The sequence below is a fragment of the Rana temporaria genome, chromosome 2 (genome assembly GCF_905171775.1).
Source record: "Rana temporaria chromosome 2, aRanTem1.1, whole genome shotgun sequence".
In the NCBI taxonomy this organism is placed as follows: domain Eukaryota; kingdom Metazoa; phylum Chordata; class Amphibia; order Anura; family Ranidae; genus Rana; species Rana temporaria.
Window position 1 is genome coordinate 361,400,200 of NC_053490.1, and position 25,391 is coordinate 361,425,590.

At 45.8% G+C, this 25,391-nt stretch overlaps 1 protein-coding gene across 1 annotated transcript in view; it reads right to left on the reverse strand.

The window, feature by feature from the left end:
* Positions 1-22,005, reverse strand: part of AHCYL1 (adenosylhomocysteinase like 1) — an 810,468-nt gene extending 788,463 nt beyond the window's left edge. Inside the window, exon 1 of the mRNA XM_040337629.1 lies at positions 21,789-22,005. Within this exon, the coding sequence (XP_040193563.1) occupies positions 21,789-21,878 (90 nt within the window). The 5' untranslated portion in view covers positions 21,879-22,005. The remainder of the gene's footprint in view (positions 1-21,788) is intronic.
* Between the last annotated feature and the right edge of the window lie 3,386 nt (positions 22,006-25,391).

Consider the following 25,391-nt stretch of genomic DNA (forward strand, 5'->3'; position numbering starts at 1 on the left):
TTAAGAGCCACACCACCCTCACTTACATCACAGTGCACCCCCCTTACCTTATGCTGCTGCTGGGAAGAAGATGGATGCATTGCTTGAAAGCAGAAAGTAAGGGTCTGGAGGAGGACCAGAGGAGGGCTGGAGCCCTCCTGCAGCTGTAGGAGAGGTGCGAGGGCCACATGAAATGGCCTGGAGGGCCGGAATTCGGCCCGCGGGTCTTGTGTTTGACACCTGTGGCTTACAGCATCTGGATATCCCCAGGCAGTCTCCCTCTATATACTAACCAGGCTTGATCCTGCTTAGGCTTCAATCAACCAAGATCAGGCCATGAACAAGGTGATGTGGCCGCAGTCTGAAAAAATGAATGCACCAGGACACCCTGCAATGCCAAACACCACAGTGACCAGATGCACTTGAAACCACTGTCCATTGGGGGATGTGGACCCCGGCTGCCTCTCTTTTCTGGAAGGGTTTAGCTGGTATAACAGGCAAATAATGCAGCGACTATATTATCCAACCTAATAAACAGTCCTGCAAGGATGCAGGCATAAAACAATGTTGGTTTATCTCTATGCCACCCCTTAGTTATACAAGCATGCAGGTATACAAGTATTCTTGACATTCATGCATTTATGTATACAGTACAGGGACAATAAGCTCATACACATGTACCCTCAGACAAACAAGACACCCAGGTCAAAAAGCCCATACACATGTAATATGCAAATAAGCACATAGGTAAATAGTCCCAGAAAAAACAAGTACATATGTATACAGCTCAAAATAGATAAACATATATATGCAGCACAAATGAAAAACATGCCAGCATGTGTTTAAGTAATAAGCCTCTATGAAAGCATGTGCTCATGCAATATGCATTTAGGCAAAATATGAAAGTGTGTGCTGTACACACGCATTCATGCAACATGTGCCCATGGAAATAAGCATCTTTGCAATAAGCAAGCATGTGGTTATGCAACATGTATCTATCCAGACATGTATAAACATGCATCTTTATGCAACCATGTATCTTTATGTGATCATGTATCCTTATTCGATTATTTATCCTTATGCGATCATGTATCGTTATGCGATTATGCAACCATGTATCCTTATATGATCATGTTTATTTAAGCGAACATGTATAAGCATGTATCTTTATGCGACCATGTATCTTTATGTGATCATGTATAACCATGTATATCCAAAGCATGTAAAAACATGCATCTTTATGCGATCACGTATCTCTATGTGATCATGAATAATCATGTTTATTTATACAAACATGCGTCTTTATGCAACCATGCATGTAAAACCATGTACACTGTGCAACTATGCATTCTGTGCAACCATGATCATGTATCTTTATGCAAACATGTAAAAACCATGTACATTTATGCAAACATGAACAAACATGCAACCTTGTGCAACCATGACCATGTATATTTATGTGAACATAACATGCATCTTCAGCAACCGTGCGCTTCAGCAACCATGCGTTTCCACAACCGTGCACTCCAGCTGAAATAGATAATTTCCTGAAACAATTTCTCAGGGCGAATAGCTACTCTGCCTTCTGACCAAATTACAAGAAGCTGAGACCAGACTACTTGGATGGCTGTGCGAAAAAGAGAGAGAGGAGGTCCTCTCACTATAGTTTTATTAGCACATGAAATCACAAATACATGCATTTGATTGGTTTACATTATACATCCACACCCATCGACCCTCCCCCTCCTTGTGACGTCTGTAGCACATGGCACGCATTGTTAAAGTCCAGGAGCAAGGGGCAAGGAATCAAAGTCCTTATTTGGAAAACCGTTCTTCTGGTCAGATGAACACAGGAAGAGGGGGAAGGGTTGAACACGTTTGAAACATAATGAAGAGGAAATGGCATCTGCTCCCATCTTCAGTTCTTTATCCTTCATATTTTCAATGCCGAGTTCATTACTTTTAAAACTTAAATATCTGACAAATCTTATCAAGGAAAAGAAACACTTATTGTGACATATACTTTTCACACATGCATATATAAAAAGAAGTATAAAAAAACAACAACAATATAGAAACAATATGAAAATATAAAAGAGATTAGGGGCGCATGCGCGGGATCGAGGAAGATGGATGCCTGAACTCCTTGCTCTGCGCCGTCGGATCCTAATACCTGGCAGATACGGCACTATCGTCGCTCCCTGACACTGCAATAGCGGCTCCCGGGGCTGCGGATCTCGCAGGGCTCGCGGTGGGCATGTATAATACGCCCAAGAACCGGCAGCGGTACCGCTCGAGCCAGAAGGCTTCTCCAGCTACAGGGAAGGGGAGGGGGAAAGGCAGAGCTAAAATGGCGCCTGAGCCTCCGGAGCCTGATGACTCCACGTTGCTCTCAGAGGACAGCCTGGAGCAGTTTCCAACGGACTTGGTAAGTCCTGTGATGATAGACTCTGATGCCCTGCTTCTCAAATTCCGTTCTATAGTGAGGGATGAGATCACCACAGCCTCCCGCAAACTCTCTGCTGACCTAGTGAAGGGTCTTAAAGAGCTAGGCCACCGCGCTAACCAGCTTGAACTGTGTATGGACCTGGCGACGACAGTTCTGGAGGGACATGAGGATGAAGTTGATAAGCTGCACGCAGAACTGGTGAGCCTGCAAGATAAGTTAGAAGATGCAGAGAACAGGGCCCGCAGGGACAACATCCGCGTTCGCGGACTCCCTAAATCCATCACTGACCTCCAGGGGACGGCCACGGCCTTCTTTCAAGAGCTCGCACCTGACATTCACTTTGAACGCCTAGAATTTGACCGCATCCACAGGTCTCTGGCCCGAAACCGACCGAGGGTCCCCCTAGGGATGCTATTATTAAATTTCACTTTTACCACACTAGGGAGAGACTTCTGCGAGCTGCGAGAGACAGCCAGGATCTCTCCTTTTAGGGTAACTCCCTACAACTTTTTGCAGACCTTTCCCCGGTCACCATCGCTAAGCGGAGGAACCTTAAGCCCTACCTGCAAGTTTTGCAAGCCCAAGGTATCAGATACAGGTTGGGGTTCCCCTTTACTCTCATTCTCACATCACGGCCATCAGTCCATGCTTCTACTCTGCCGGAGCTGCAACGCACTTCCAGGAGCTACAGCTTGACATCCCCCGGTTGCAGAAGGAGTCGCCACCCTCCTCAGCCCGCCCGGGACCCGCAGGACCTTCCCGCAGGCCATCCCAGATGTCTCAGTCTGGCTCTCAGGCCCTTAGCTCCCTTCAGGCACAACGTTTTCAAATTGTGCCCACTGGTTGACGAATCGGATGGGACTTGTTTTATGGTCTCAGAGTCTACGAGGGCCCCTCGACTTCGAGCCCCGTGTTTTTTTTCTTTGTGAGGAGCCCTCGCTCCCTCTGTTTACTTTTGATGCAGGCCCACATTGAACTTGGGCAATTACTTTTGTTCATCACCGTTCACCGGCTGACCCCTGAGTCCTGACTTTGCTTGCTTAAATATTATTATATCCTTTTTCTTTTTTTTTTCTTTTTTTATGTATTTTTATTTATTTATTTATTTTTTCCTGCTTTTGTTTTTTTGTTCTGCAGGCCCTCGACGTTGTGTTTCCCCACCTGTGAGATGGCGGCATTGGGTTGCGGTACTCTAGATTTACACTGTACTCTGTGATTTTTATGTTTTTGTTGTTTTCTTTTATTTTTGCTCTACATATATTTCCAACATGTTTTGGGCGAATGTATGACATTGGCTGTTTGCGGGAGGGGGTCCCTCTGCGGTGGGTTGGTTTCTCCGGATGTGTCTGGGGGGCCCCCTGCTCATTGCGGATGGTGGAAAAAAAAAAAAAAAGAAAAACCTTTCTACTGGGATGTAGCCCGGGGCTCGGGCTCTGGAATTTGACTTTATTCCCTGCCCAGGATAATTATTATGGAGTTGTGTTTGAGATTATTTGTCTGCCTACCTTTGTTGGCCTATTGGCCTGCCTCTTGGGTTGCCTGCCTTGGGTCCCCCTCACTTGCGTGGGGGTGCCCCCTGGGCGTTAGTGTCTGACCTCAGCAGCACGGTCATATTATTATGCATTTTATTTTTGCTGTCTATGCTTTGTTTGTGTTTTTCTTCAGGGAAAAAGTAAAAGTTGTTCTTGTGCAAAGGTTCATGGACGGACACAGCAGCCTTTGACCTTAGGGTTATACCTGCTTCCTTCCAGGAGAGTTAGGCAGAAACAAAGCACTTTAAGTGTTAACAAACTTTCCTCAGTGCAGCTCCTCCCAGGGATGCGTTGGTTTCCCGGGTATAACCCACACCCTGCTCTAGCAGCTCCAGTTCGTAACAAGCAGTACAAACAAAAGGAGGGATGGGTGCTGTGTCCGTCCATGAACTCAGAGAAATGGATTTTACGGTGAGTACAAAAATCCTATTTTCTCTTCCGTTCATGGACGGACCAGCAGCCTTTGACCTTAGGGGACGTCCCCGAACAGTGTGAAAAAAATTTGAAGGGTGGGAAAAACACAGCAAACCAAGCTACACCCCAAACAAAACCGGAGTTACTCAATGGAGGAACTCCAACTTTAAACTGTCGTCTGTAACACCCTGCGGCCGAAGGAGGCATCAGAAGATGCACTCACATCCACCTTGTAAAACTTTGAAAAAGTGTGGACCGACGACCAGGTCGCTGCCTTACACACCTGTAACACAGAGGTTATATGCCAAAAAACCCAAGAGGCACCAATCGCCCTGGTCGAATGCGCCGTAACCCGAAAGGGAGGCGCCCGGCCCTTCAGGGCATAGGCCTGAAGCACAACCTGTCTGATCCACCTAGAAATGATGGCCGACGAGACTGCCAGACCTTTTCTGGGACCAGTCACCGACACGAATAGTGAGTCCGACTTCCGGAACGGAGCCGTAGCAGATAAGTAGACTCGTAGGGCCCAAACCACATCCAGGGGAATGGAAGGTGGCCTCCTTCTGGTTTTTCGGCTGAGGACATAAGGATGGAAGAACAATGTCCTCATTAACCACTGGGCACGTAAACCCACTTAATAACCAGACCAATTTTCAGCTTTCGGTGTTCTCACAATTTGAATAACAATTACTCAGTCATACAACATTGTACCCAAATTAAATTTTCGTCCTTTTTTTCCACACAAATAGAGCTTTCTTTTGGTGGTATTTAATCACCGTTGGGTTTTTTATTTTTTGCGCTATAAGAGAAAAAAATACTGAAAATTCTGTAAAAAAAAAAGAATTTTTCTTTGTTTCTGTTATAAAATTTAGTAAATTTTGTATTTTTTCTTCATTCTTTTGCATAAATGTGGAAGATGAAGTTACGCCGAGTAAATAGATACCCAACATGTCACCCTTCAAAATTGCACACGCTCGTGGAATGGCGCCAAACTTCGCTACCTAAGAATCCCCATAGGCAACGTTGCAGGGTATTGTGGGGTATTGCGGAGTATTGTGGGGTATTGCGGAGTATTGTGGGGTATTGCGGAGTATTGTGGGGTATTTTGGGGTATTGCAGCAGAGTATTGCTGGGGCATTGCAGAGTATTGCTGGGGCATTGCAGAGTATTGCTGGGGCATTGCAGAGTATTGACGGGGCATTGCAGAGTATTGACGGGGCATTGCAGAGTATTGCTGGGGCATTGCAGAGTATTGCTGGGGCATTGCAGAGTGTTGCTGGGGCATTGCAGAGTGTTGCTGGGGCATTGCAGAGTATTGCTGGGGCATTGCAGAGTGTTGCTGGGGCATTGCAGAGTATTGCACAGGGAGGGATGGATGGCTGGCTGGATCTGTGACTGCATGTGTCACAGATCCAGCCCGCAGCAGCTGCTGCTGCATGCGCTCTCTCCCCTCTCCTCTCTCACACTATACCGTTCGGTACAGAGAGGAGAGGGAGGAACCGGCGTCATCACATGACGCCGGTTTGTTTACTAGTGATCGCTCCGTCATTGGACGGAGCGATCACATGGTAAACCGCCGCTATCAGATTCCCGTGTGCGCGCCCCACAGGGCGCGCGGGAGCGCGATTCTGGGACTGCTACCAGAAAAGGGATCTTTCGGATGTCCTGAAAGGGAGCATCCTGAAGCACCTAAAGGACTAATTTCAAGTCCCATGGGGGTAGTGGATGGCGCACCGGAGGAGCCACATGTCGGACCCCCTGTACAAACGTACGCACCAAGGAGTGCGCCGCCAAGGGTCGCTGAAAGTAAACGGCCAGAGCCGAAATCTGACTCTTAACCGTACTCAAGGCGAGAGCCTGATCCAGTCCCCGCTGTAAAAACAGCAGAATTCTAGACACCACGTTTGAACGAGGGTGCCACTTCATCTCCTCACACATAGAGATGTAGGCCTTCCAGGTACGATGGTAAATCCTACGTGAGGTAGACTTCTGTGCACGCAGCATGGTAGAGACCACCGAGCCTGACAGGCCTCGGTCCTTCAGTACCTGGCTCTCAACAGTCATGCCGTTAAAGCCAGCGACTGTAAAGCAGGGTGGAAGAACGGACCCTGTGACAGAAGATCTTCTCTAAGAGGTAGACACTAGGGGGCGTCTGCCACCAGACGCACCAGGTCCGCGTACCAGGAGTGTCACGGCCAGTCTGGGGCGATCAGGATTGTTGGAATCCCTTTGGCTTCCACTCTGCGCAGCAGGTGAGGAAGAAGCTTCAGAGGAGGGAAGGCGTAGTTCAGTCGATAGTGACCCCAAGGAGCCACCAACGCGTCTGACGCGTCCGCCCACGGGTCCTTCGACCTGGCCATTGACATGGCAGAAATGACTTCCCGGCCCGAAGCACCAGAGACGGCAGCCACCACACCAGGGAAGACTTGACCAGTTGACTCCACTGAATCTGGTAATCCAGAGAAGACGGGAGCCAGTCCCAACGTGACAGAATCTCCTTCTTTAGTTCCCTGGTGTGGACTTGGGCATAAGGAACTGCCTCGAAAGAGGCGACCATCAGACCCAGAACCCTCATACAGAATCGAAGAGACGACCACTTCTGGGTCAATAACTGCTGCACCGCAGATTCCAGAGTCCGAAGTTTCTCCGTTGGGAGAAAAACTCTCGCCTCCGCGGAATACAGGACTAGCCCTAGGTATTTCAGGCGCAGAGATGGAACCAACACTGACTTCTAGATATTCACAAGCCAGCGGAACTCTTGGAGAGTCTGACACGTGATCGACCTCTACTAATTCTGAGCCTGAGGAAGCTATCAGGAGAAGGTCGTCCAGATATCCCACGATGGCGATCCCTCGCTGTCTCAGCAGGGCCAGTATCGGGGCGAGCACCGTGGTGAAAACCAGTGGTGCCGAGGCCAGGCCGAACGGGGGGGGGCACAAATTTAAAGTGGTCCTCCCCGATCGCAAAGCGCAGAAATCTCTGGTGCTTTGTGCATATGGGAACATGCAGGTATGCGTCCATGATATCCAAGGATGCCATGAAGTCCCCCTGATGGAGTGCTTCTATTACCAAGCGAATCGACTCCATCCAGATTATTGCACTTTGACAAAGCAATTGAGGGCCCTGAGGTCCAGGATTGGACGGACTGCTCCCCTTTTGGGGACTACAAACAGATTGGAGTAAAAACCCCTAAAACCGTTCCAGCGAGGGAACTGGCACAATCACTCCCCTGACCAGAAGAACCTGGACAGCCCCTGACAGAGCCTGCCGGCGAACCGGAGGTTGAAAGGAAAAAATCTGTTTGGTGGACAAGAGAGAAACTCTATCCTGTACCCCAAGGAAACTACTTCGCAAACCCAACGGTCGGAGAGGAGAGACCTCCACCGAGCCGCAAATTTGCGAAGCTGGGCCCCCACACGAGACCCGGGCGGGGGCAGACCATCATGCGGAAGCAGGTTTGTCCGCAGGTTTGTTAGGCTTGCGGAACCAGGGGCGCTTCTGCCCCGCAACGGGCACCTTAGCACCTTGCAAACTTTTTCCTGCTGCACTGGGCACCCAAAAAAACGCTTTGGGGTAGTAAAGGAGGGCCCTTGCCTACGGCGAGGCTCCTTGCCATTCCCAGACTGTGGGAGCAGTGTGCTCTTACCACCTGTGGCATCCTTTATGATGCCATCCAGGGACGCCCCAAAAAGCCGCTCACCCTTAAAAGGCAAATCCACCAAGGCCTTCTTGGAGGATTGGTCCACAGACCAGCATTTCAGCCACACAAAGCGGCGTAGTACCACCCCATAGGCGGAGGCTCTGGAAAGCAAGGGAAGCGTATCCAGGGACAACTTACAGACAAATTCTAGACCCTGAACCAATTGTTCAGACAGGTCCTTGCAGGTCTCGGAAGCATCCTGCTCCTCCAGCTCCTGCAGCAACAACTTTGCCCGTTCAGTCAGTGTCTGCGACACCAGAGACCCAGCCACGACCGGTCTCACAGCCGAACCCACAACTGAACACAGAGCGGGCCACAGACCCCACTCTCCCATCAGTGGGGTCCGTAAAAGCGGGAGCCCCTTTCCACAGGCAATGTGGTGGCTTTACTCAGTCTGGACACAGGAGGGTCCACTGACGGAGAGACCCACTTTTTTAAAAAGTCCTCCTCAAAGGGATAACGGACCGCAAAGTTTTTGCTGTTCCTAAAAACTTTGTGGCGTGCCCCATTCCTTACATAGCAAATGCTCCAAACAAGGAATACAGGGAAATACTTTTGCGGTGCTGGGCGGCTTGCGGAACCCAAAAGGGACCGGCACAACTGGTGCTCCCACCAAATCCTCAAGTTTATGAGTATCACGCACCGTAGAAATAAGAGCTCCAACAAATACCCTATAATTTACTGACCCTGAGGCAGAGTCATCCTCACTGTCCGTGTGGGTTAAGCCTGAATCATCCGACATGACAGAACCAGAAGCAGGCAATGAGTCTGTGTCAGAGACATCCCCAGAAGCAGGCTGAGGGAGGGAGCGCTTTGTACCCCCCTTCTGGGCACTAGCTGCTTCAAACCTGGCAAGAAATGCCTCAAATACAGCCGACATTGCCTCAACAGATGCAGCAGGGGGATTAAAGTATAACTCAGGCATTGCTGGGGCAGAAACACCAGGTACAGGTTCCAAGCTGCCCCACCGCTGTGTACTGCAAGACAGAACAACCCACCGGACACCTCCTGGCTGCAAAAATAGAAGCAGAGGCCTCCCAGGGACACACCACCCCACCCAGCTGCAGAGAGAGCTGAAAACCTGAGGTGTGCTCTGATGTGCTGGCTGTGCTGTGTCTGTCACCTCAGGGAAGAATCACAGCGTTTCACAGCGCTAAAACTGTCACAAGAGGCCAAGAGTTTTCCAAGATGGCCGCTGTTGTGAGGTAAAAATCACCAGCGGGCTACAGAAAAATGGCCGCCGAGCTATGTAAATCGCGGCAAAATGGCGGCCGTGGCCCAGCTAAATATCCCCAGTGACGCACCAAACACCTCATACAACACAGTAGCACACAGCAGCACCCCCCCAGAGTAACAACACAGTCCCATAACAACACACGGGCCCCGGTGGTAATAAATAAAACCCAGGAGGCCCCCCTTCACAGCCGCTACCCAGTCAGGGGTAGGAGGGAGAGGAAGGGGAGAGAGGAAAGCAGGGCAGACCCTCAGTCGACCTCCCCAGGGAAAAACACCAGCCATACCACCTTGCCAGGGCAAGGGGCCACTACTTACCCGTCCTGCGACTACCGGCTGGAGGTATCCCGGACAGAACCAACGTCCACTAACGGCATGGCTGTCGGCCAGACACACTGTGACAAGGCCATAGAGACCGGTCATATGTGTGTCCTGGAACATGTAGTTCCCCGGCCGCCCCTGGAGCAATGGGGCCTGTCGTGGACGACCCAGAGCTGAGCTGAGGGCCGGCACACGCTCGATGGCCGAACATGGGGGGACTACAAGAGTTAAGACCCAGCCTGTCACCCAGTTGGCAGTTTATAGAAGAATCACAGGATTCAAAAATGCAGGAACAAAATAATAAAAAGCGAGAAAAAAAAAAAAATCGCAAGAAAAAAATCTCCAGAGTACAGGACTCCAGAGTGCCTGTCCTCTCCTGTCGTTAGGCAGACAAAAAAAACTGGAGCTGCTAGAGCAGGGTGTGGGTTATACCCGGGGAACCACGCCCCCTGGGAGGAGCTGCACTGAGGAAAGTGTTGCTAACACTTAAAGTGCATTGTTTCTGCCTAACTCTCCTGGAAGGAAGCTGATATAACCCAAAGGTCAAAGGCTGCTGTGTCCGTCCATGAACGGAAGAGAAAAAATGATGTGCTTCCTGTGAAGGAGGGGTTAATCAGAGGGGGAACTTCCTGTATCTTTGGTGTGCCAGTGTCCATTCACCTATAGTAATTACTATGGCTGCTCTGTGTCCCGTGATGTACAATAAAAAAAATACACTTTTTTTCATTAAAAAAATAAGACAACAGTAAAAGTTAGCCCAATTTTTTTTATATTGTGAAAGATAATGTTACGCTGAGTGAATTGATACCCAACATGTCACGCTTCAAAAATGCACCCCCTTCGTGGAATGTCGACAAACTTTTACCCTTAAAAATCTCCATAGGCGACGTTTAAAAAAATTCTACAGGTTGCATGTTTTGAGTTACAGAGGAGGTCTAGGGCTAAAATTATCGCTCTCGCTCTACCGATTGCGGCAATACTTCACATGTGTGGTTTGAACACCGTTTTCATTTACATTAGCGGGCGCTGCTCACGTATGTGTTCGCTTCTGCACGTGAGCTCAGCAAAATGTTTTTTTTTTCTAATTTATTTTACCTTTTATTTTTTACACTGTTCTTTAAAAAAAAAAAAAAAAATTGTGTCACTTTTGTTCAAGGAATGTAAATATTCCTTTTTAATAGAAAAAAGCATGTCAGGTCTTCTTAAATATGAGATTTGGGGTCAAAAAGACCTTAGCTCTGATATTTACACAAAAATAATAAAAAAACAAAAATTAAATAAAAAATGTTGTCATTTAAAAAAAAAAAAAAAAGTCCCTTTAACCACTTAAGCCCCGGACCATTAGGCTGGCCAAAGACCATGTCACTTTAACTGACAATTGCGCGGTCGTGCGATTTGCGACGTGGCTCCCAAACAAAATTGACGTCCTTTTTTTTCCACAAATGGAGCTTTTTTTTGTGGTATTTGATCGCCTCTGCGGTTTTTATTTTTTTGTGCTATGAACAAAAGTTGAGCGACAATTTAGAAAAAAAAGGCAATACTTTTTGTTATAATAAATATCAAATTTTTATTTATTTTTTATTTATTTTTAAACATATGCGGAATTAACCCTGTGCAACATTGCAGTGTGGTACAATGACGCAGGCACAAGAGGGGAAACATAATATGAAGCAGACTAAAAAATACATACTCATGGCATCATAAAACATACATACACACACACTGCTCAAAAAAATGAAAAGGAACACTTTTGAATCAGAACTGGGATATTGATCTGGTCAATTAAAGCGGCGGTTCACCCTAAATATAGCTCATCGAGACCAGCTCATTATGTACATGAACATTTGGCCATTAAAAAATGTATAGTGCATTCAAATACTGTGAATCTGTTGTTTTCAGAAGACACTTCCTGGTCTCCCTCCCGCGGGAGTGGGCGTGTCTCCTCTCTTCCCTAGCGCCCCAGTGTTTGCTGGGAGTGGATCGCAATGTCTCCTGGGAGCACAGTGTCGTGCTTTCCAGGAGACAATTCATAATGCCGAACGACGAAATCTCGCAGGATTTCACTCGTCACGTGACCCAAAAAGGAGGTCACGTGACGAGGGCGGATTCAATCCCGCCATTTTAATTAACGACAATAAATCCGTCAACACTGCTCATGTGAGGGATAGAGCGGTGAATGCTGGGATATCAGCATTCACCGCTTCCCGGAAGTATTTGCTTGTGGGCTTCACAATGCCCACAAGCAAGATGGAACATTCCAATTTTTATAAAGTATTATTTACGGCCGATTGACAGTGCAGGGGAGTAGAAACATAAGACAAGTGAGTACAAGCTTGACAAACCTAAAACCCTAAAAAAAAAAAAAAATTATGTTCCACAGAACCCCCGCTTTAAAATTGGTCATAGGCAACACTATACAAGTTATCAGTTTAGATTTAACCATGAATTATGGCCCTAGAATTATTGGTCTTACTCAATGTTTTTGACGATACCTCACATGGGTGAAGCAAATCGTTTTTTATACACACACATACCGTCTGCATGCATTTAGTTCTTATGTGCGTGTATGTGGGGGCAGGGGACAGAATTAATGTGTGTTCTTTTTTTTATTATACTGGAAGTTACTTTATTTTCTTTTTACTTTTTTATTTCACTTTAACCACTTAAGGACTGGACCTCTGAGATTTGGTCTTTACAAGTTAAAAACTTTTTTTTGCTAGAAAATTTCTTAGAAAAAAAAATATAATGTTTGGGGGTTCTAACACCCTAGAGAATAAAATGGTGGCCGTTGCAATACTTTGTCACACCGTATTTGCGCAGCGGTCTTACAAGTGTACTTTTTTGGAAAATAATTTATTTATTTTTTTTATTTATTATTAAAAAATAAGACAACCGTAAAGTTAGCCCAATTTATTTTATATTGTGAAAGATAATGTTGCGCCGAGTAAATTGATACCCAACATGTCACACTTCAAAGTTGCACCCGTTTTTTTTTCTTAATTATTTCACTTAATCAATTTTGGGTCACTTTTATTCCTATTACAAGGGATGTAAACATCCCTTGTAATAGAAAAAAACATAACAGGCCCTCTTAAATATGAGATCTGGGATCAAAGACCTCAGATCTCATATTTAGACTGAAATGCAATAAAAAAAAAAAAAAAAAAAAAAAATTATATATATATAATATATATATATATATATATATATATATATTTATTTATTTATTTATTTTTCCATGTCATTCTGAAAGAAAAAAAAATATGCCTTTAACCACTTAAGCCCCGGACCAATATGCTGCCTAAAGACCCAAGGGTTTTTTACAGTTCGGGACTGCGTCGCTTTAACAGACAATTGCGCGGTCGTGCGACGTGGCTCCCAAACAAAATTGGCGTCCTTTTTTCCCCACAAATAGAGCTTTCTTTTGGTGGAATTTGATCACCTCTGCGGTATTTATTTTTTGCGCTATAAACAAAAATAGAGCGACAATTTTGAAAAAAAATCAATATTTTTTACTTTTTGCTATAATAAATATCCCCCAAAAACATATCTAAAAAAAAAATTTTCCTCAGTTTAGGCCGATACGTATTCTTCTACCTATTTTTGGAAAAAAAAAAAAAAAAAAAAAAAAAAAAAAAAAAAAAAAAAATCGCAATAATCGTTTATTGGTTGGTTTGCGCAAAATTTATAGCGTTTACAAAATAGGGGATAGTTTTATTGCATTTTTTTTTTTTTTTTTTTTTTACTACTAATGGCGGCGATCAGCGATTTTTTTCGTGACTGCGACATTATGGCGGACACTTCGGACAATTTTGACACATTTTTGGGACCATTGTCATTTTCACAGCAAAAAATGCATTTAAATTGCATTCTTTATTGTGAAAATGACAGTTTGGGAGTTAAACACAGGCGCTGTAACATTTACGGTTCACTTTGTGTGTGTTTACAACTGTAGGGGGGTGTGGCTGTAGGACTGACATCATCGATCGAGTCTCCCTAATAAAAGGAATCAATCGATCGATGCGCCGCCATAGTGAAGCACGGGGAAGCCGTGTTTACATACGGCTCTCCCCGTTCTTCAGCTCCGGGGAGCGATCGCGACGGAGCGGCTACAAACGAATAGCCGCGCCGTCGTCCCGGATCGCTCCCCGAGACTTACCGACCGCCACATGTACCGGGGGGGGGGGGGGGTCCCGATCGGACCACCGACCCACGTCAAGCAGATCGGACCCCCGACCCTGTACGTGCATGTGCCTGTCCGTGCCATTCTGCTGACGTATATTTACATGAGGCGGTCCTTAAGTGGTTAAGAGCATTGGGCGGAAGTGACGTTTTGACGTCGCTTCCGCCTTGCAGTGGTATGGAGACAGGTGGGGACCATCTTCCCCTCACTCATCCCCAGGCCACTGACTAAAAGGCATCTTGAGGCATATTTGCCGCAGAGACCATTTTTATCTGAAAGAGAGCTAGCTGCTACCATAACAACGGTATTCCTCTTCAAAGTAGCGACGTATAACGACGGAGGGCGGTCCAGAAGTGGTTAAAGCGGAACTTTACCCATAACAACTTGATACAAAATAACGTTCTTTAGCAAAGAACATACATTTCACATTAATAATTATGCTTCCAAAATTAGTGCTGCAAATTGCCCCCAGCATTGTTCCGGTTTCTTCTTGCCTGAGGCCGCCATTTTCCTAAAGCCCAGAGCCCCTAAACAGAAGTAAATCATAAAGCGAAACTAAACCCAATCGATTTGAAAGAGTTAAAAAAAAAAAAAAGTTACATCCCTGGATTTCCTAGGCGAAACTGTCAAATCTTCAAAATGGCTGGTGTCATAACTGATCATATGTATGTACAACACCATGACAATTTCAATTCAAACAGAAGCAGCTTCCTTGGCTGTAAAGGTTTAATTCCGCTTTAAAGTGGGTGTAAAGCCTCTTTTTTTAGATATATAAACATGGTATACTTACCTGCTCTGTTGCAGTGGATTTGTGAAGATCCTCCTCTTCTCGAGTCCCTCTTCTGTGCTCCTGGCCCCTCCCTCCTGCTGAGTGCCCCGACACCAAGCAGCTTGCTATGGGAGCACCCAAGCCGAGCTGCAGCTCCATGTGTCTGTCCATTCAGACACGGAGCTGCAGTTCGGTCTCTTGGTCTCTCTCTCCTGATTGGCTAACTGACCTTGATTGACAGCAGGGCCGGACTGGCCAACCGGGATACTGGGAAATTTCCCAGTAGGCTGCCTGCTCTGGGGCCGCTTTGATCTTTGGCTGCGCTGCGCTCACCTCCCTCCCTCTCTCTGTGTGTTACACACAGCGTGCATCTCCACTGTGTGCGACTGAGCTGGGTCTCTGTTCAGCATGGCGCTGTAACAAGGTCCCGCCTCCTAGGCCGCCGTCTCATGTGATAGGCGTAACACTGATTCGATCAGCGTTCCATCTATTCTAGACTATCACGCGAGACGGCCTAGGAGGCGGGACCTTGTTACAGCGTTGCACCACAGAACACAGACCCAGCTCTGTCACACACAGTAGGAGATGCACGCTGTGTGTGTGATCCAGCCTGGCAATGGTGAGTTGAGTTTGATGGGCAGTGAGGCTGCAACGATAGGCACAGCGAGGCCGCAACGATGGGCACAGTGAGGCTGCATTTGATGGGCACTGGTAAGGCTGCATTGATCTCTTGTATCATGTCCGCAGTCTCTGACCATCTCCTGTATCATGTACGCAACCTCCGACACCTCCTATATCATGTCTGCAGTCTCTAACCATCTCTTGAATCATGTCTGCAACCTCTGACCATCTCTTGTCTTATATAATGTCTGCAGTCTCTGAGGAGGAGTCTGGAGAGGAGTCAAGAGTGGGAATGCCGCCGGTATGGGGGTCCCGGGAGAAGTCAGATGTGTGTGTGTGTGTGTGTGTGTGTGTGTGTGTGTGTGTGGACTGTAGAGAGGAGACTAGGATAAAACCAGAGCTAACCAAGCTGGAGCGGAATGATTGAGCCTTGCACGGTACACCTGAGAGGAGGTCAGTGACAGCGCTGCCAGGCCAGTCTGAGGGGGGGAGTGAATACAATAATGTAAGGGGGCACTGATATAAAGGTTTCCCCCTCATATCAGTAATCCACTACCCCTTACTTTGGTGTATTCACTCTGCAGAGTCCATCGTCTCTCCCCCACGTTCCCAGAGTTCCTGGGGTCCCCCTTGATGATTGAACACTTTTACCACTTTTAACTGGAATTCACTTTCATATATAAAGCCCTACACTGTATATGCTTTCATGTCGGTCTTCTCTATGTATAATATACTCTTCGAATGTGCTTTCCCCTTTCATGAACAAGAAAATAATGACGCTATGCTGCCGGATGGAGGAAGTTTAACCTCTTCTGTAAATAAAGAAAAACTGTGCTTAGGCAATAGAGAAAACAAATGCAGCAGCTCTAATGAGATACACACATTTAGACAAAATAAAAAGAGAAGCTGTGCCAATAAATGAATTAAAAAAGGTTACACATCAGTCCTCAAGATGATATAACCTATCCCCAGGATGACATAGGAATTAGTATACACCAACAGACCAGTAGGTCAAGGAAGTCCACAGGCTAATAACAGTCCGTAAACTTATATGATGACACCACTGTGCTTAAAGGGGTTGTAAAGGTAAAAAAAAAAAAAAATCCCAAAATAGCTTCCTTTACTTACCTCATCCTTCGATTTTGTTTTTAAATGTCCTTATTTCTCCTGAGAAATCCTCACTTTCTGCTCTTCTGTCTGTAACTCCACACAGTAATGCGAGGCTTTCTAACTGGTGTGGAGTTTCGTGCTCGCCCCCCCTCCCTTGAGGGGTGGGGGGCGAGCAGGAGAGTCAGGACGCCCACTAACACACACAGCTCCTTTCTCTATCTCCAACGTAGAGAGCGTCCCGACTTTTCTGCTCACCCCCCAAGGAGGGGACGAGCACAACACTCCACCACCAGGGAGAAGGCCTCGCATTACTGTGTGGAGTTAGTTACAGGCAGAGAACAGGAAAGGTGAGGATTTCTCAGAAGAAATAAGGACATTTAAACGGTAAGGAAGCTCTTTAGGGAAACATTTTTACCTTTACAACCAATAATGGAGTGCCCACCCCACCGCACAAACAAATGGCTGCTACCAGAAGGCAAGCAAAAGACACGCATGTGGCTATAGCCCAGACGCGGGCTTTAGCTAGCAAGCAGATAATATCGGACACGGTCCAGACATGCAGGGTGCTTACTCCAGTGCAACTCTCACTCCCTGGCAAACTCAAACTCCATATGCAGTTGAACCACGTAGGAAAGGAAAAGAAAGGGACCAATAGGGTGAAAAGTCTAACTGGTTTTAAATTGTATAAAAGGTAATGTACTTACAAACATGAAGTCTTTAAAAAACATATAAAAGAGAGCAGGCCGGCAAAGTACAGAGGCCCTTCCTCGTAAACGGGCGTGGTAACGTCACTGCGTGCCCCAGACGCGTTCCGTTCATCTGAAGTTTTCAATGGGGATGGCCCACACACTGACTCACCAACAACTTAAAAAAACAGGCCTCGTTATGAGATGCGAGGATCGGATTGAAAAAACGCCATATTAGCTATGGGCATAGATGCCAATAACTGCTTAGAGAAGCTACTTACGGCATATAAAAAACTTTTACATAAAAAATAAGTTTAGCAAATAGATAAAAAAAAGAAACAGAGCAAACTTCGACCATTAATACCAAAAATTGGTTCCCTATATAGATGCAAGTCGGTCATAGTAGACGGCGCAGCCAAACCCTGAATGAATACCAGGCACAATGTTGCCAATGACAGTTGCACATCATTACACAATCTAAAAAAGATGGATTGTTACCTACTACTCTTGTGAAAATGTTTTGATATTAGTGAATACCTAAAAGATATGCACACTAACCACAGTGTGCATCTGATTTTTAATAAAGTGTTGGATGTATGAATACTTAATTAAATTATTATCTATAATCAATAAATTTCTTAACAGATAGACGATCTAATTAAACAATCAGGAACGATCGATCAAAGTGCAAATATTATTATAAAAAAATGTTTTAAAATATATAAAATTATATACAATAAATTTACCAATTTAAATTGAAAAAAAAATTTATACATTATTATTACATAAAAAATATATACATAAAAATGTAAAGGTGAAAATGATGTGATCAGTGCTAGTTAACCAAAAAAAGTGACTGCGGTTAATTTTAAACAAAACTATAATACTATCCTGGCATCTCACAGCAAGTTTTACACCGTGATTGCATTATGAATGGTTAATAAAAGGCATTAACATCAGTTTTCTATATTCATGGGATGGCCAGTACCAGGAACTTGTGGAATTTATGGGTCACTAAACGAAAAAAAAAAAATTGCCTAAAATTAATGTCTGCAAGGTAGACAGACAGAATAGTGTAATGATTCTGTTAAAAAACGAGTAAATACCTATTAAATTCCTTCATCTATATCACCTCCGGCGTTCTAGTTCTGTTCTCTCATTCACTTCCTGGTTTGCATCGTTCGTTCATGTAAGAACTACATTTCCCAGTATGAATTGCGGCACGCCCAGTAATTCACACCTCCTTGAAGTCTCTAACACGTAGAGAGCGTCCTGCCGCACAGATGTAGTTCCCAGGACGGGGGCAAGCATGTCACTGACCACTGCAGTAAACCCTCCCATCACGGTGGTCAGTAAAATCAGACAAGCAGGAAGTGAACAGAACAGAGAAGAAATAGAGCAACTTCTGAGCAAAAACGAACAATGAGGAAGTGAAAAGAGGAATGTCTGCAGGTAAAGGATGCACTTCCTTTACAACCCCTTTAATATCAGAGAGGGATAAGCCTTAAATATGAAAACAAGTCAATCTGAGATCCATTATTTAGATCTCAAGGTTGAAATTAAGGACAATATGTTTGTTACCTCTAACCTTTTTCAAGGGGACCCGATAGGAATTTGTTTATTCCGGTTGACAGCTTTTCACCATGGGCCCCTGGCTCAGGGCAGTTCCCAAGAGCCAGTATCTAAGGCTCGACTCACACTAATGGGTTTTTTGGTGCATTTTGCAGAAAAGCAGGAAATTTTTTAACATGGGTTCCTATGGAACATGTTCACATCATGCTTTTTTGTGCCTCTGCATTTTTGGAAAGGGTCAGGGACTTTTTTTCCCTGCAAAAAGCAGCGTTTTTGCATGTAATAGAATTCAATGGACCCGCATCCAAAACACAAGTACTGCGTTTTTACCGCGATTTGCGTTTTTTTTTTAACCTGTTTATAGCTGGTTGTTAAAGGAAATGTAAAAAAATAAAAATTGCTGGAAAAAAATGCAAAACACAAATCGCGGTAAAAAACGCACATCTAAAAACGCAGCAAGCGCAGCAAAAAGCACTGCAAAAACGCTGAAAAAGCAACATGCATAGGTGTGAAATCGAGCCCTAAGACCCCTTTCACACTGTGGAGTTTTTCAGGCAGTACTGCGCTAAAAATAGCGCTGCTATACACCTGAAAAACTCCTTCACTGCATACTCAATGTGAAAGCCCGTGGGCGATGTGCTGGCGGGAGAAGAAAAAAAATCTCCTGTCAGTGGCATCTTATGGAGCGGGTAAGTGGTGCGGCATGTATACCGCTCCTTTCCATTGAAAAAGTGGGAAACCGCGGCAAATACCGCCCGCATTGCGCCTCTATAGAGGCGCATTGCGGCGGTATTAACCCTTTATGGGCCGCTAGCGGGCGTTAATACCGCACCGTTAGCGGACGATTCCCACGGCAATCCCTGCAGTATAGCGCAGCTATTTTTAGCAGCGCTATTTATGACCACCGCGGCTCCCGCTCCAATGTGAAAGGGGCTAAGGCTCGGAAGGAACTGTTCTGACCCACAAGAATTTTTGGTACAGGTGAGGTCCTTACAATAGGTTCCTGGAAAAGGGCTATCAGGGAGAGTTCTTGTTGAAACCTTGGATATGGTTAAGGCTTCCAATAGGGATAGATTTAATATATATTATTCACATATTTTGCACTGATCGATCGTTCCTGATTGATTAGTCGGTAAATATTTATTGATTATAGATATTAATTTAATTAAGTATTCATGCATCCAAGACTTTATTAAATCAGATGCACACTGTGGTAAGTGCATATCTTTAGGTATTCACTAATATCAAAAACAATTCACAAGATTAGTAGGCAACGACCCAGCCTTTTAGATTGTGTATTGATGTGCAATTGTCATGGTAAACATTGTGCCTGATATTCATTCAGAGTTTGCGGCGCACGTCTTACTATGACCAACTTAATTCTATATAGGGAACCAATTTTTGGTATTAATTAATGGTCAAAGTTTGCTCTGTTTCTTTGTTTTATCTATTTGTAAACTTATTTTTATGTAAAAGTTTTTTTATATGCTGTACGTAGCTTCTCCAGCAGTTATTGGCATCTTTGCCCATAGCCAATATGGCATTTTTCAATCTGATCCTCGAATCTCATAACAAGGCTTGGTTTTATAAGTAGTGGTGAGTCAGTGTGTGGCCCATCCCCATTGAAAACATCAGATGTTATGAAACGCGTCTGGTGGCACGCAGTGAGGTCACCACGCCGTTTACGAGGAAAGGCCCCGGTACTTTGCCGGCCGGCTCTCTTTTTATATGTTTTTAAAGACTTCATGTTTGTAAGTACATTACCTTTTATATAATTAAACCAGTTAAGATGTTATCACCCCATTGGTCCCTCTATTTCCTTTCCTATGTGGTTCAACTGCATATGGAGGTTTGAGTTATAGCCAGGGAGTGAGAGTTGCACTGGAGAAGCACCCTGCATGTCTGGACCGTGTCCCGATATTATTCTGCTTGCAAGCTAAAGCCCGCGTCTGGGCTATAGCCACATGCGTGTCTTTTCTTGCCTTCTGGTAAGCAGCCATTTGTTTTGCGGTGGTGGGCACTCCATATTGGTATTTAAGCGGGGGTTTACCCTAAAAAAAAATTCTAAGATTATATTGAGCCGAGTAGTGACAATGACATTGTGCTGACCTTTTTTACTTTCTCGCCGTACATACCGTTTTATCTATATTTTCACCGCGGCTTCCGGGTATGTAATCCTGCGGGACTGGGCGTTCCTATTCACATGCTAAATGATTGACATGCTTACGAACGGCGCATACAGCGCGTCACGAGTTGCCGAACATTTGTGCGCAGGCGCCGTATAGAGCCGACTCACAGTCCGGCTTCTTTCGGCAACTCGTGACGCGCTGTATGCGCCGTTCGTAAGCATGTCAATCATTTAGCATGTGAATAGGAACGCCCAGTCCCGCAGGATTACATACCCGGAAGCCGCGGTGAAAATATAGATAAAACGGTATGTAAGGCGAGAAAGTAAAAAAGGTCAGCACAATGTCATTGTCACTACTCGGCTCAATATATTGTTAGAATTTTTTTTTAGGGTGAACCCCCGCTTTAAGCACAGTGGTGTCATCATATAAGTTTACGCACTGTTATTAGCCTGTGGACTTCCTGACCTACTGGTCTGTTGGTGTATGGTGTATACTAATTCCTATGTCATCCTGGGGATAGGTTATACCATCATTACAACCAATTTTATATCATCTTGAGGGCTGATGTGTAACCTTTTTTAATCCATTTATTGGCTCCGCTTCTTTTTAGTTAACCCCTTCTGTAGCTGTTGTGTACTACAGCACACTCCCATCAGGTAAGGACCTGATACATACTAGTGCGATGCGATAACCCTGCAAATTCATCGCACAACGGTTCACACTAAGATCTGCGAATCGCTAGGGGTGTCAATGTAAAGTTAACGACACCCTCAGATCGGTTCGCAGATCGCAGTGCGAACTCTGAAATAGTGTAGGAATCAAATCGCATAGGTGTGAACACCCAATGCAATCCGGTTCCAGTGCAGAGCAAAAAAAGGGTCCTGCACCGTTTTGGTGTCAATGCGACGGAATTTCAGCCATACAGTTAGTATGGCTGAAATCACATCGCATGCGATGTCTGGCATAGTACTAGTGTGAATCGGGCCTAAATTAGCCTACCACCTCGCAGTCTGCTGCGACAATTACTAGCTAATAAGCATAAAAAAAGTGACACTAGACATGTCACACTGAGAGAGGTTGACATCATTACCTTTTTCGGAGTCTTGCTGACAGCAGCCATGAAGGAGAATCTATCTGACACCTCTAAGTCATCAGCGGCAACCGCATCTGGCAATGACATAGTGCTGACTGATTAGGACCCGCTTGGCAGCTACTGTTAATGAACGTTAAAATGAACTGGTAACTGCAGCCGAGATGCAGGTGTTCTGTCAAAACTCCAACACTAATGTTACAAGCAAGACGTCATACAATTACGCGCTCGCTCCCGCGTGCGTGTCTCAGGCGCACGCGCAGCTCTCCTTCATTCGGCAATTCCCTATCTTTGGCAAGTGCTGTGACAGCGGCCTAGATCGAGGCTCCGGGCATTACAGATGGAACAAAGTTTTTAGGTGGCAGTGTCTGGTATTTGCTGTACACAAGGCCGACTTCCTAATACAAGCTGTCGAGAAGCAATGTTTTCTGACGAGTAAAAGGCCAACTCTAGGCACAATAAATAAAAAAAGTAAACCTTAAAATTGGCTCCCTCCCCCATAGTGAAAGGGTTAAATGCTTGCTACACGTAGCAAAACCTAGCTATTAAGAAAATTCTAAAGGCAATTTTTTTTATTTACGAGAAATAAAAAAAAGATGCTATACTTGCCTGTTCTGTGAAATTATATTGCATGAGGTGGCCCTTTGACTACTCTTCTCCGGTGTTCTATGGAAAAATGCCTCAGGACTAAAAAATGCTCCAGATGTGTCAGCGCATGCTCAGTAACAAACGTCCCTCCAGCTGATATGTGGTTCAGCTGGCATGACGTTAGCGCATGCGCAAATCGTCAGGCATTAGCCAACGCTATGCAAACAGCGGGAGAACGTAGTTGTCGGGTTTAGCCTTGCTGTTGCAGGGCGGGTTATGGATGTGTTGCAACCCGCCCTTAGACACAGCCAAAACCTCAACACACCAAACCCATCCTGCAGCACACGGAAAGCCTGCAACAGCGAGGCACAGTTTGACAAGTACAGTCTGAGGGTGTCCCTCTGCTGTTTGCATACTGCCCGTCCTGTCGAAAAATGCTAGACGATCTGTGCATGCGCTATGTTTACATTACACACTTTTACATATGATCAACATATCAGCTGGAGTTAGGGTTGCCACCTTTTCTTCAAGCCAAACCCAAACACTTTAGCGGAGCACTGTGGACCCTTAAAGCCCACTTTACATCAGAGTCCACAGGGCACCTCCTTACATCTGAGTCCCCCTTACCTTAGTATATTCACCTGCTTGGAGGTGGGATAGAGAAGGGAGGGAAGGGGACTTCAGTTACAGACATTGGATGGTGAGCTCACTCACCCAAGGATTGGAGGCTTAGGCATCGACATCTTCCATCCACCATCTGTCTGGGCTGAGTTGCTGAACTTCGAACTCCAAGCCCACATATCCCTTTCCTGAGGCACAGAACACCAGGGATTGGAGTTGTGCCGAAAGAGGGGTAAGGGTGGGAATTTGTGGTACATGATTACTTGGGGAGCCACAGTCCATTCTAAATATTGTGTCCGGATTTCAGATGGTCTGAAACCTGGACACAAGATTCAAAACCCGAACTGTCCGGGTGAATCCCGGACAGGTGGCAACCCTAGCTGGAGTGCCATTTGTTACTGCCCATGCACACACCCATCAGGAGCATTTTACGACAGGAGTCAATTCTCGATAGAACACTGGCGCTGTCCGCTCCTCCTCTTCTGAGAGTGTCCCCTGAGCAAGTCATGTGCAGCAGTCATCCTTTATGCTGGGCTGCATGCTTCTGTAGAAACACATAGCGTGAGAGTGGCTCAGCCACACCCTTACTCTCACCTCACAGGAGTTACTTTCAAGAGTCTCCCACAAGCAGTGTTAAAGTGGTTGTAAAGAAAGGTCTTTTTTTTTTAATTAACAAACATTTTATACTTACCTCCTCTGTGCAAGGGTTTTGCACAGAGCGGCCCCGATCCTCCTCTTCTGGGGTCCCCCGGCAGTGCTCTTGGCTCCTACACCGCATTGAGTGCCCCCACAGAAAGCCGCATTCCATGGGGGCCACTCGTTCAGGCTCGCTCCCGAGTCCTGCTGCTGCATCCATTGACACAGACAGCAGGACTCGGCTCCGCCACCTGGCTCCCATGTGACTGAATTTGACTGACAGCAGCTGAAGCCAATGGCTCTAGTTTTAGCGGTGCTTTGCCATTATTTTACCAGCGCTATTCAGCCACTAACGGGGCACTTTTAACCCCCGTTAGTGGCTGAATAAAGGGTTTAATGTGGCCGTGTAGCGCCGCTGCCGAGGTGCTTTGCAGGCGCTTTCGGCAGCGGTGCCCATTAATTTCAATGTAGGGGAGTAGTGTATACACCGCTCCAAAGATGCTGCTTGCAGGACATTTTCGAAAGTCCTGCCAGCATAGCGCCCCAGTGTTGAAAGCACTGGGACTGCAGGGGAGCTGTTTTTTCTGTGCTTTTTTTAGCCCAAAAGCACCTGAAAAACACCTCCAGTGTGAAAGGGGTCTAAATTGGCCCTAGTATGTATGAGTGTGAGAGTTAGGGACATTAGGTTGTAAGCTCCTTGAGGGCAGGGACTGATGTGAATGTACAATGTATATGTAAAGCGCTGCGTAATGTGACGGCGCTATATAATAGTAGACAAGGAAAATCTCTGTTCTGTCAGGGGATGACACACAGATCCTGTCTTTCTGTTATGTAGGAAGATCGCCGCCATTACTAGTAAAAATACATAAATAATAAAAATTCCATAAATCTATCCCCTATTTTGTAGACACTATGGGCCAGATTCAGAGAGACTTACGAGGTATATCAGTAGATACGCCGTCGTAAGCCTGAATGAGCGCCGTCGTATCTTTGCGCGCATTCTTTAAATGAGTTACGCCTCACTGTTGCCAAGATACGACCGACGTAAGTCTCCTACGCCGTCGCATCTTTGCTGCATATTTACGCTGGCCGCTAGGGGCGTTTACATTGATTTACGCGTCGAATATGTAAATGAGCAAGATACGCCGATTCACGAACGTACATACGCCCGTCGCAGTAAGCTACGCCGTTTACGTAAGACATACGCCGGCGTAAAGATAAAACACCACCCTAGGTGCAAAGTATGGACATCGGAACTGTCGTCAGATTTTACGTTGTTTATGTAAGTCGTACGTGAATGGGGCTGTGCGTAAGTTAGGTTCACCGTCGTATCGTAGGGAGTATTTGCGACGTGATTCTGAGCATGCGCCGTACCAATGGCCATTCATTTACATGGGGTCACGGTTACTTTACATGTAACACGCCCACTACCTGCCTAATTTGAATATAAAGCGGGCTTACGCCAGCCCATTTTTGCTACGCTGACGTAACTTAGGGAGCAAGTGCTTTGTGAATACTGGCCTTGCCTCACTATGTTACGTCGGCGTAGTGCAAATGGGATGCGCTACGCCGGCCAAACGATGCGCCCAGGTACGTGAATCTAGCCCTATAACTTTTGCGCAAACCAATCAATATACGCTTATTGGGCCAGATCCTCAGCCAGCGGTGCAAATTTAGTTTGTCCTAACTTATGTCATTTAAGTTACGTTGCCCTAAGTTGGTGTCGTAAGTGCCGTATCCACAGCGCATTTGCGTCTA